The following is a 13,038-nucleotide window of genomic DNA, read 5'->3' as shown; positions in this document are numbered from 1 at the left end:
GCAAATCTTTCTTTAGTGAGTATTTTTTAATGCGTAAAAATATAGGAAGATAATTTTAATTTTGGAGTGTGCGAATTACATGTTTGTTCAAGAGTTAAAACAATCCAATAAAAAATTGGCACAAATCGCACAATAGGAATAAATAATTTGGCTTAGTTTAATGAATTCTAAAAAAAATATTCAATATTAACAATGTGTTCAACAAATCACAGGTTGCGATTCTTTTTTTGCGTAATTTTTAATGCGTTAAATCATGAGTAGATAATTTTTAATTCGCTGTGTGCAAATCACTTCATTGTCTGAGAGTGAAAGCAATGTAAAAAAAATCTTCGAAGATGAATAAGGAGTGCGCGGTTCTGAACCTTAGAAGCTGTTTCTAGTGCCTAAATGTTAATGAGTAAAATTGTGAGACTTCACATTCCAACTCACAGTTCGCGACTTACTTTTGTTGCGAAGAATGAATGGATTCCAACATATCATTCGAAGAATTCTACAAAGCGTAAAAATTGTGAATTATTTTTGAATTATGAGAAGACAATTTTTAACTCGTAATGTTCAAATTATCTGCGTCACAGAGAAGATAATTTTCAACGCGTAGTGTACGAATACATTTTGTCTATTAGATTGAATGAATTGTACCTAAATATTAATGCGTAAAATTATGAAAATAGAATTTTCAACTGGTATTTTGCGAATTACTTTTGTGTTTGAGAATTAATTAATTCTAATTAAATTACTCAACATATCTAATAAGTTCGAGAAATTGAAGTTGGAAATCTTTTTTTCGTGCGTTATTTTTAATGTGTTAAATTATAGGAAGATAATTTTTAATTCGCAGCTTGCGAATTACACCTTTGCCTTAGAGTTGAAACAATCCAATTAAATTATTCGCACAATTATAACAAGTGCAAGAATTATACCAGGTTTGAAAATTCTGAAGTATTTCTGAATTAAGAGAAGATTCTTACACTTGTGGGTTGGGAATAAATTACGTGTCTCATAAATTCCAAAAAAAAAATCCAATACTTCTAATAATTTATAAAATTCAGAAGCGGCGAATCTTTTTATTGCTCGTAATTTTTAATGCGTTAAATTATGAGAAGATAATTTTTAATTCACTGCGTGCGAATCACTTTGTCTGAGAGTGAAATCGATCAAATAAAATTATTCGAAGATGCGTAACAAGTGCGCGGTTCTGAACGTTAGAAGCTTTTTCTAGGGCCTAATTGTTAATGAGTAGAATTGTGAGACCTCACATTCCTACTAAAAGCGTGAAATACGTTCTCCAGGAGGAATATCACTTCGATTTACACAATTAAAAATATAATCAAACCACCCTATTGTCAATTGGTACAACTATCAGGCGGCGAAGTTCTATTCAGAGGGGTTAAAGAAGTTGGTGCAGCAATAGGAAAAATGTTTAGCTGTGAACTGCGATTATGTAGAGAAGTGAAGTATGTTTGTACCTAACTAAAAGTGACTATAAAATGTATTCCGTGTGAGTATATTTTTTTTCCTGAGACCAAACGGCCGTTACTTAACGAATATGCCTCTTATCATTGTTCCCACATCAAAATAAAAATCCTAGTTGGAGTGTCATGATATGTATTTTATTCTGGTGAAATTTTTTAACAGCTGATGAATGATTTTTGGAAAAAAGTATGAGTAATCATGGATGCAGAAGGGGACACTACGGCTCAGTCTTGAAGGACTCCAAGACAAACCATCTTTCGACTGAAATGAAGAACGGGTGGCCGTGGAATCAGTACTTGCATCCCACGGACTTGGCGAGGTATTCGACGGCGGAGACTAGGAAGCCAGGCACAAAGGGCATATCCTTCAGCGAGCGGATTATCGTCCTCAGGGCGTCGCACAGTTCGTCGTTCGAATCTCCCGCCGCCGCCACCGTCGCGTTGTCCGCCAGCAAGCGGTGCGCGTACGGATATAGGCTCGCGAACACACCCACCTCGTGATCACCGATCGCGGCGTGCCGTCCGCCGGAGAGAACTCCGTGGAGGATATCCTCGTGGACCAGAAGGGAGCCAACGTCATCCTGCCAAAGAGATTGAGATTGTTGAAGTTATAATATCTACGAAAAAACGTAGGATTTTCCTTCCATATGGGAAGAATTTTCCTTTTCGTAGAAACATTAAAGTATTGTATCGCCCTCGTCGCTTCTATAGCGACGACGGTATTCCCGTTCCGCCCTTTCATTTCCCTGGAGAGATCGTCGGGTTCTCAAAAATACTCACATGTTACAGGATTGAAACTGATTCTTTGTATCTGAAAATTGCGCCTAAAATATTGTAATGTCATGATTGTGGGTAGTACAGCTGGCTGCCATATTAAAAAAATGAGCATGAAACAGATTCACGAAGAGAAAAATTAGGCAAAATTATGAGTTTTCGAGTGAAGTGACTAAATTTTTCATCTTGTCATATCTTCTGTGTACGATAAAGAATTTGGTGGTGGATGATAAACCGTTTACAAACTTTCCTTTCTGTTTCGACTCCAACTGCATTTTCATCATATCTTGTGTTAGCAACCTAATTCCTTTTCTGTTAAATGGAAAATACTATATTAATATAATCATAGTCATCTGTTTTTGTGCATTGAAACGTAATTTCAAAATTATTTTTTACTTCCCTTGGCTATAATGTTTTTTCTTCAACAAATGAGCGAGAGAACATAAATTATAATACTTATTACTTGTAATCTTTCACTTCAATATCATAATATTCATTACTAAAAACAAAAATTTAATAGGTATGGAGAAAAAATCATATGAAATACTACTTAAAGCTGAAATTTAAAGATAAGTATACGGTAATGCCATCTGCTGAGAAAACATGTGGAAAAGCAAGAAAATGATTCATTAGAGACAAAAAATGTATAGGTCGACATTTTCTTTAGACCTCAATACATATTATTTAGTAAGTCAAATCTCACTTATTATTTGTGATAAACTTCATTTGTGAATGTACAAAAACAGTTATATCTGGCAGAATTTTCCTAGGTTAAAAACTATTGTTTTTATAATTAGTAAATTAGTAAACGCCCGACTGTTTTCTCATTCCCTTCTCGAGGTTGTCGTTCAGTAAGTCAGATAATTCATCGTTTACATCGGCTGTTATTTATTATTTATTGATTTATTCATTTTATAACTATGTACAAACAAGAAATAATGTTTATACAACAGTTTAAATTTTCAAATGTAAACAAACATTCTGGTCCCGCTAAGCCGAAATTGGCTTGTCAGCAGGTGCCAACTTAAGCATTACAATTTGTGTCTTGTAAAAATTACTAAATTAACAATTTCATTAACAAACAAATTAAACATTATAAAAAATATTCTTAATAGCAAATAAGCATATCATTATATAAAATACTCTTACATTCCATTATCAACAACCAGTCAATATCCATGTCTTAATTTTTCTTTTTACTTCAGTCAACGATTTTAACTCTTTAAATTCGCTCTTCAAATTATTAAACAGTTTAGGTACAACAACTTTCAATTGCCTACAACCCTTTTGCGTATAACATCGCGGAATCTCATACTTTCCTAAAGCCCTTAAATCGATATTACTATTATTATTTCTTTTCCTTTTGTATCTAATATTAAAATAATTATGAATTATTAATATGTACTGATACAATTGTGCTTCAATCAGGTAATCTTATTGCATAATTAGTGTTTCCTGCGTTTCTGTGTGCCTGAATATAGATAATACATCATAATCAAGCAAATAAGCAAATCCTACAGTTCAGCAATGAAAACAATGAATCGTCTTGAATAAAAATTATTTCTAATCTTATGGTAATATGTAGTTTCTTACCAGAGGGCCTTCGACATCAACGTATATCATCTGACTCTTCATTCGGGATTTTGCGGTGATTTGGTTTACAGGCACAGGAATTGCTTCTTGGACTACGGCTTCATTCTGAAAAAAATGAACTCGTTGATTTTAAAACGAATTGCATTTAAAAGTTTTGAATAAAACGCTGAATATAAATTATTTTCTATAACGGCCTGGTTACATAATAATTTACACTCATGAGGCCATTCAAAAATGTCGTTTGGTGGATAATAAACCGCTGACAAAGCATTGTTTCTGTTTTAAATCCATTAGTATATTCCCAACAAATTGTACTAGTAACCGACTTTGTTTCCGTTCAATGTAAATTCCCATGAATGCATGAAGGAAATTTCAAAGATGTGTCTGAATGCATGAACGAGAGAATGAACGCAAAATTGCACTCTGTTGCCACACAAATTGCGCTAATACATGAACGAAAAATACAATAAATCTGTTCTAATTTGGTTTTAATAATTTGTTCATGTTCCGTTCTGACCCACCAAGATCGTTCAAAGAATGCAGGGTGGGGAAAAATCACGTCAAGAAATTTAAACCCTGGTGGCAAATGCCAGTAGGAACCAAAATTATCGATTATGTTTACAGGTCGAAAACGCACCATTTTTAAACTGAAGAAACTTGGAGTCAAGCGCTCGGATTGGCCGCGAGTTTGCATTGTTACCGGATGCTCTGAACAAAGGCAAAAGGCAAATACAGGCAAATCATTAGTCATTCAGAGCATGCGGCAACAGAGACTACTCGGGGCCAATTGAAGCGCTTGACTCAAAGTTTCTGTAGTGTAAAAGCGGTGCGTTTGCGATCATTGGTCATTTTGGTTCACACTGGTATGAGCTATCCAGGGTTTAAATTTCGTGACATAATTTTTCCCTACCACGCATAACTTGTACATGCTGATGCATCATGTAAACAGTTGTAACATCGTGTTGCCAGTGAATGATGGAAAATTGGATTGCAAGAAATATACTTTTGTTCCAATGAAGTAGCTTCGTCTACAGCATTTTCTAACACCATGCTCACAGTGTAAAAATTAATGTCTATTTTCAAGAGGCCACCATTTAATTAGGATGTGAACTTTCTTGCATTGACAATTTGTTCATACGTGGTACCATTTCATTCAAATTGTACCATGTTTGTGTACCGTGTACATGAATTTGATATACCATGTTGCTGTCCCATTTAAAGATGTGAGATGGCATCAATCCTGCGCTGTTCGAAGGAGCGTTGGCTAGTTCAATGGGAACTACAGATTCGTTGAATTGGAATGGCGTTTTCGTCTGAAATAAAATAATATCTCGTTGTATAAGTAAAATAGTTAATACGAGGTTAAATACATAATAAAACTACAGAGATTCAGAGACAAACCTTCTACCAACGTAATTGAGAATTAACAAGTTAACGTAACGAGCAATATGTAGGTAATACAGTCCATTAAAATTTTACCATAAACTGATGAATTTTCTAAGAGTTAACTACAGACTACTTTCCGCTTGATGTCTTCTAAAAATTATTGTTTTTCCAGATTCCTATTAGATGTATTTTTCTGAATGCATCATGAGAACAAGTATCACAATTAATATACCAATACTTAAGACATCAGTTCTCTAATGAACTCATTTTAGTACATAATAACTTGAATTAAATATAATATAAAATTAAAAATGCCTTTAAAATAAGGAATTGAAATTAGCATCGCATTAAATGACCTGGCGCTTAGACAGTTTCGGTAATTTTCGAAATGTTATCATGACGCAGAAACTGAATTCTTGGGTTAATAATTCTAACTTATCACCTAATAAAATTTTAAATGGTGTATGCTGTGCTATTTGAATTTCCACTATCTAAATTATACGAAAAATTGATTTCAGAGTACTTAACCCATCTATGCCTATAGAAAAAATATACATATGTAAACAAAATGTGATAACCGCGAAAGTAACTATCAAAAAAGTTATGACAATACCGGAATCTCCATTACAAACTGTTGATGTACTTATGTAAGCATATATTATCATTAATTACCTTTATTAGGGCTATGTTATAATCTTGATATAATGGATCATATTGAGGATGGACCATGACCTTTAGTACTTGGTGCACCAGTTTCATTTGTGAACCGACAGCCACTTCCAAGTAGTGCAACTTTGCTCTGCAATATAAGAATGGAAACAATCATTTCTCGCCGCATTTGGCGTCATTATCCACATTGTAAAATGCTGGGAATGGGGATGTTAAACACGGGACCACAACCAAGAAAATCACAAGAAATCATTAATGAAATATGAATGAAGTCTTATAGCTTGAAAAGATTGGGAAAATAATTGAGATAACCAGAATCATAAGAAAGCCACTGGGAAGAACTAATCCGTAGAACAAAATTACTCGGTGTATATTTTTTTGTTTTCGAAATTTTTTCCTTGATATAACAATACATTCGCCCATCTATGCCCATAACGCATGTGTGGCCCCTTAATAAAATTTTAAATGGTGAGTTAAAATTATAAAATTTCCACCACGTAAGTGACACTAAAAAATTGATTACAGAATGCCATTTTAATTAATTTTGAAATGATATTATAATTCAGGTACTGAATTTGTACGTTAATAATTCAAAATAGTCCCTTAACAAAATTTTTGATTGATAATTTGAATTTTCAATGTTAAAATTCACGAAGAATTGTTACCTGAAAAGTGAGCGCAAAATGAATATTTTTAACACGTTTATTCGATGATTTTGTTAAGCTATTGGAAAGATGAATTCGAAAAAAAAAACAATGATATGCCAAATAAATACATAATGCATTTCAAAATTGATGAATAACCCAATGCAAATTTGCGCGTGATCTGCCCCTAACAAGGTCATATCGCAGGCTCTCCCGGAAATCTAATGGCAGTAATTTTTCTCGGTTTTATCGAACGTTAAAACCTGATCACGTATAGAAACCCAGACGATACTTTAAGGAATGAACTATTCAACCCGCAGGTTGATTGGATGGCTGAGGGTAGAGCTCCTCCTGAACAAACCATGAGCCATAGTCGTGTGAGCTCATACATAACGTAATTGGGCCATTTCCTAACCCTGGGAATTATTGCGATTTGACGGGGAGATGCATGGATTTAAAAATTCGGATATCGAGGAAAACGGATATTGAATACAGGGGAAAGGTCTGGTGAGCGTATCAAGTTGTCACAATGCAATGGCTGGTAGAGGAAAGTCACCTCCAATTGCTTGCTACATGAAAATTGGTATTGGATAGTGCCACCATTGTTGCGTCGTCACGCACGGCAGGTCAGCCGGCGTACAGTCGTGGTATAGTGAGGGTTCTTTGAGCGCTAGTTGTTTTTTGGTAGCTTGTGAAAATGTGTGCTGTAATAGCTTTTCCCGCCAAGTATGAAGTGCGTGCTGTTGTTCGATTGTTAACAGCTAAACAATAATCGGCAGCAGCAATGCATGGGGAACTTAGTGTTGTGTATGGCTCTAAGTGAAGAAGTTGTACTGGAATGGGTTTATGCAAATGAAGAAATATATTGGTTCACAGAGATTTGAGGATGTTGAAGAGCACAAATATACGATCACCAGATCGATTAAGGCACAGGCGGGAGATTTTTTGAGGAATGAATTTTAAAGTTAGTTTATAGGTATGATAAGTGCCAAAATGTTTATGGAAATTATTTTGAAAAGTATAGGAAATTCGCAGTTTTAAGATGCATACAATAAATTTCGAAAATATTCTTTAGAGTTTTATTCATAAAAAACGGAGGTTACATTCCGAACAACCCTCATTAAGTTATATTATATTATATAGGATAAAAATTTGTGTAAATGTGTTAACTATAGAATTATATTTAAAGAAAGTAACACCCGACACAGGAGAGTTTAGTCAATGTTAAAGATTAAAATTCCAAAAGAATTCATGTGCAGTTTGTTATATTGTGTTATCATGTAATGATTGTGAAGAAATTTAAATCGGACATATTCACAGTTCCTAAAGAACGGAATTAGTTACCACAAATCTTTAAGTAGAAAAAATTCATTTACATGTTCTCAGGCTTGCCTTGGATAATAATTACAGATTTGTTTTCAAAGAAGCCGAAATTCAGATTACGGTACTAGCCTTGATTATTCGAATTATTTTATCAAATTAAATAAGTGCAATTAGTCAACAACAACTTACCTTTCTACACATTGTGCTGCAGTAATTACTAATCTTTCCGCAATGACAGCACCACTGCATCTGTGATGGCCCATGAACCTCACGGAAGCCTTGAAAGAAACCGAACATGATGAATAATGCATGGTTACATTTCGGGGTTAATAAAAATGAGAATGGGTCTCGAGAATTGTGGCTCCTGCATCGTCAAAAAAATAAATCTAATGGGAAAAACCAAGCACTCACTCAATCTGGCCCATAGTTATCGACGTATGTTTATTAGAACCGAGAATTTCTTTTATTCTTTTTAGTTCGCAAGAAAAATGTTGTCGTTTAAAAATTTATTATTTATACAGATACATTATTTCAATTATTTTTAGATTTTGATATGTATTGGATCAATTTTTTATGACCAGAACCACGATGTACGATGCAATAATCTGAAATATATTTTTAATGAAAAAAGTTGAAATTTCAAAGTTACTATCGAAATGGAACAATTTCAAAACTTTTATGATTTATTTCACCACATTCAAATTGCAATTTTATATCGATTTTAAGATTTGATAAATTTTTAGTTCAATCGAGTTTTAAATAAACTTTTATGTAAAAAATTTGTGGCTATAGTAATTATAGAATTCTTATTTCTTTTAAGGATCGCAGCACCGCCATCGAATTGACATAATCTCCATATATTGAAATTTAGCTTCTGAATAAAAGTAGAGATACAGTTACAATCGTATTAAATGTGTAAAAATATAGTATTGCCAACTAGTTCTGGGTATTCTTGAAAACTTCAACTTGATATCTCATCAGGCATCGGGCTCAAATCGAGTTTAAATATTTGGGGAAATTATAATTCCCTAATAATACAGATTGGAATTTATCCTATAAAAAAACTATCAATGGTATTAAAAATCTCTACTGTCCTTTTATCAAGACTTCAATTTAATCAGGCTATAGATCAAAGTAGGTGGGGAAAAACTTGAACAGGTAGAGCAGTTTAACTATTTTGGCAGCACATTAGAGGAAAACGGACACAGTAGCAAAGACATCAGGAAGCAAATTGCACTAGCAAAGGAGGCGTTCATGAACAGGAAGGAGCTTCTTAGAGGATCGTTATGTAAGAGTTTAAAGACAAGGTTAGTGAAGAGTTTGATTTGGAGTGTAGCTCTCTATGGTGCCGAAACATGGAGACTGAGGAAAGAAGACGAGAGAGGATTGGAGGCATTCGAGATGTGGGTATGGAGAAGAATGGAGAGGGTGAAATGGACGGAGAGGAAAAGGAACGACGAAGTGCTGGATATGGTGGGTGAGGAGAGGCAGCTTTTTGATGAGATACGGAGGAGACAGAAGGTATGGATGGAGGGAGTACTCAGCGGGGAGGGGATGTTGAAAAAGGTGTTAGAGGGTAGAATGTTAGGGAAACGAGGGAGGGGAAGGAAAAGAGTAGGATTTTTTGATAGATTGAAGGGGAGTAGACCTTATAGTGAATTGAAGAAGGCGGTAATGGATGGAAAGGAAGGCTCCCAGATCACGTCTTTAGTACTCCATGCAAACCTACCTTAATCGGTAGAATACTCTTATAATAATAATAATAATTTTTTTTCTAATAGACCCCTTTAGCAAGAAAAAATGCATGATGAACTGAAGATTTCAAAATTTTCACTTTTTTCTTAAGGTTGGATTTACATTCGTACTCAATGGGTACTCACAAACTTTTAGGAAATTTTGCTTGGTTTTGTTAGTAACGCATACATCACAGCTATGGAGCGAAGAAAAAAATTCCCATTTCATCGAATAAAACTCTTTCTCTTCCCTTATTTCGAAAAAGAGCAAATAAGCATCATCGAAAAATTAGCAGGAGCAATTTCCAAAAATGTATATCTATTTTACGACCAGTTTCACTCATAGAATCATCAGGTACATATCACAAGGTGTGGAAATGCTTAAATACGAAGGCAAGATGGTTATGACGGGTAGACGGAGGGAGGGGAAAAAAGGAAGGGAAAGGTGCACAGACATAGGGGCGTGGGGATTGGAAAAACCGAAGAAGGAGTTTGCGAGGAGGTATGTATTCTTGGGGTCCTTCCACCGTCTTCCCGCCTAACCACCCCAACCTGCCATCCTATTCAATTAAGCCTTCCCACACCTTTTTACTTATAACTGATGATGTCATAAACGAAACCGGTCGCACAATAAATATAAAATTGTGGAAATTGTTCCTGCTTCTTTGTTTTGTCACGTTTCCACTCCATCTCACCTGAAACCTCAGATTATAATCGAAAATTGTTTTTGATCGATACGTACCAGAAAGGGTACGTCGTCGTTACGAATCCTAATGCCGCAGGTGAACGAGTAAAAACCTGCAAGTTTAAGAATTGATTATAATTAGACACATCCAATAAATATATAATGTATGCAACACACAACATATTGACATTAAACATTTAAAGTAGCAGTGGTACCAAAAGAATTTAAACGGATTCATTATTATTTAAATAAACTGACGGAAAAAATTAATTGAGGATAAAAATTAAAAGCTTATTATTGAAGAACGGTATTGCTAATGTAAGAATAAAATTTTTTATTGAGTTGTAATACGGATATATTTACAAATATTGTCTGTGACAAAAAACTTTTAATTTATATTTAATGGTGTTTTGGTATTTAATAGTGAATTTATTTTGACCATTATGGAATCGGTTGGTTTATATTTTATGTGAAAAATGGAAAATTTAGCTAAAAATTATGAATTGAAATGATGCCACCTCTTGACAAGTCCATGGCGGTGAAGCGGTGAGGCAAAGATTCATTTTATTTATAGAGTATGAGCTTAATATGTTTTTTGTGATAATTAACACATATTACCAAAGGAAAAAAATCGAACATAAAATTCTTTGAATTTAGTTTTTACAGTGCAGGTTTATGTGATAAAAATTTTCAGAATTAAAGCCAAGCAGACGATAAATAAGAATCCAAATACAACAAATAAACTACAGGAAATGTATTTTTCCGGCCACTGACACAATCCTCACCGGGAAAAAATCATACTTGAAGTTTTTCTTAATATTAGCTTTTCTTACATAGAAAATTTATGCATGAGTTATGCGCTCAAGAAGTTTTATCGAAAATCGTATCGTAATGATTTCCATTACTGAAAATGAATATTGTTTTGTTACTCAAACTGTGAGAATTGAAGGAATTGAAATTATAACTTACCGAAAAATAATGCAAGGAAGGCCAAAATCACTGTTGCGCTCTGCATATTGAATAAGTATCAACTTGTCCTAGCAACAGCTCTCTCTCAGGACAATCTGAAGTCGGTATGTGTTCCTTGACGCTTATTATACGTTATACGTTATGTGAGAACTCTTGACGCTTAAATAGTTAATTAACTATCTACCCTTTTCCCTCTGCTTTTTTCCTCCCTTATCCCCGACCAATAGCAACAGAGAATTCCTTTTACCGCAACGTGTATCTTATTCATCACACAGCATGACATCCACGTCTCGACTGACCTGGCCTAATGGGTCACTTTCGCAAAGACAGGTCATTACGATAAGCGAGAGTAAAGATCGTTTGCGGAGAGCTTATTTCTTAGCATTTAATTTATCAATGAAAGACCGGAAATGCGAGTTTTTCCTTATAGTCTGAGACTGATTGCGGTGATGACTTGACAATTTTTTTCAAGCGTAAGGGAAGCCAACGAATGAATAAGTTAACTGATATAACTTTGGAATCAACTTTGTGAACCCTGCTTATTATGAAAAATAAAAAATTAGCTCTTCTGTGAGGCTCACGTTGCGAATTAAATTGACAGTACCTACTCGTGTCTCATAGAACAGTTACATCGTCACCTGACACGTCTCTGAAGAAATTTAATAATTAAAAGTCTTCAAAACAAGACAAGAACATTTCTGTCAGAAATAAAGAAGCTATATAATTCTTCCCCAATTTTGAAGATATAACTAAGAGCCATTCATAATTATATCGAAATGTATACGTTATTGTTGCTAAATCATAGATATTTGAAATCCATCTTCAATTGTTAATGAAACGAGGTCAGGTTTCCCACCATCAGTTAAATTACGATAGGATATTAGTGGAACGAGGTACAGAGTAAACGTATGAATCTTAAAAGTCCATAATATTGTGTAATTAGGATAATATTGAAATGTTATGAGCTATTTTCTGTGAAATCGATAATTTGTTAATAGATTGATGTCATGGAAATGCGCGCTGTTAAATCCCTTAGAGTTTTCAGAGTCGAGATGAATAACTCAAAAGGAGCTGATAAAAAAAACATGCAGCGTATAGTGAGATGCATTAAAATTTTAGTTCCATGAAGATACAAGAGTCGATCACAATAAATTTTAATATGCCGCCGAGTAAGCAATTTTTAAATTGTGGTTGAGCAGCCAGTCTGCGGAAATAAGACAGTATTTAAACAATGCATGGGTCACTTCACCAAAATTTGTCACCGCTTTAAATTGAAAAAGATAATTTATCGATTTATTTTTTAAAGGAATTTTAAAGAATTTAATACTTTTTGTAATAACTTCAAAATTTCAAATTGATTTCTAACGTTGTTGCTCTTCCCTTTCCCTCAATTCTTCTCAATGAGATATCTTACAGATAAAACCCTCATCAACCGGCCTGTGAGGCGTAGTTTAGAGAACCTTGACTACTACATGGTTGAGGCAACGAACGATAGTGGCAAATGAACGGCAAGGAGGTATCAATCGCAAACTGGAACTTGGTGCTTCAGACCGAACGTTCTTTTGAAGAAATAGGAGGAAGGGTTGAATTCAGCCTCTGGATTGATGGTATTAAGGCCAGAGTGAACTTGATGCCAACCATACAGGTTCGGACAGCTTATGCAAATTCCAGTGAAAACAATGCTATGCGTACAAAATTTTTCAAATCCCCGGATGTCTCAAAATTTTGGACTTGGAAAGGAGAAGTCATAAAGGAATGGTTGATTTCATGCAATTTCAGCTTCCTCCTTG

The 13,038-nt window shown here is 34.4% G+C and overlaps 1 protein-coding gene across 1 annotated transcript; it reads right to left on the bottom strand.

Moving 5' to 3' along the window:
• Positions 1 to 1,591: 1,591 nt before the first annotated feature.
• LOC124154973 (trypsin 5G1-like) lies at positions 1,592 to 11,353 on the bottom strand. Its single transcript, XM_046528722.1, has 7 exons — positions 11,249 to 11,353; positions 10,337 to 10,392; positions 8,051 to 8,139; positions 5,898 to 6,024; positions 5,039 to 5,152; positions 3,840 to 3,944; positions 1,592 to 2,053 (listed from the first exon to the last, which is right to left on the bottom strand). The coding sequence occupies exons 1-7, from the start codon at positions 11,292 to 11,294 to the stop codon at positions 1,763 to 1,765; spliced, it is 828 nt and encodes a 275-aa protein (XP_046384678.1). The 5' UTR covers positions 11,295 to 11,353; the 3' UTR covers positions 1,592 to 1,762.
• Between the last annotated feature and the right edge of the window lie 1,685 nt (positions 11,354 to 13,038).

The sequence above is a fragment of the Ischnura elegans genome, chromosome 3, assembly GCF_921293095.1.
Source record: "Ischnura elegans chromosome 3, ioIscEleg1.1, whole genome shotgun sequence".
Lineage (NCBI taxonomy): Eukaryota > Metazoa > Arthropoda > Insecta > Odonata > Coenagrionidae > Ischnura > Ischnura elegans.
Note: the sequence above shows the minus strand (reverse complement) of the source record. Positions and strands in the feature narration are given on the sequence as shown.

What these genes read in the sequence shown, in the direction of transcription:
- LOC124154973 (XM_046528722.1), bottom strand. Translation starts at nt 11,294, where the DNA reads ATGCAGAGCGCAACAGTGATTTTGGCCTTCCTTGCATTATTTTTCG. An exon ending in GCAGCACAATGTGTAGAAAG is followed by an intron (nt 6,025 to 8,050) that starts GTAAGTTGTTGT and finishes CTTATATTGCAG; the next exon opens with AGCAAAGTTGCACTACTTGG. An exon ending in TTGATGTCGAAGGCCCTCTG is followed by an intron (nt 2,054 to 3,839) that starts GTAAGAAACTAC and finishes TCTCTTTGGCAG; the next exon opens with GATGACGTTGGCTCCCTTCT.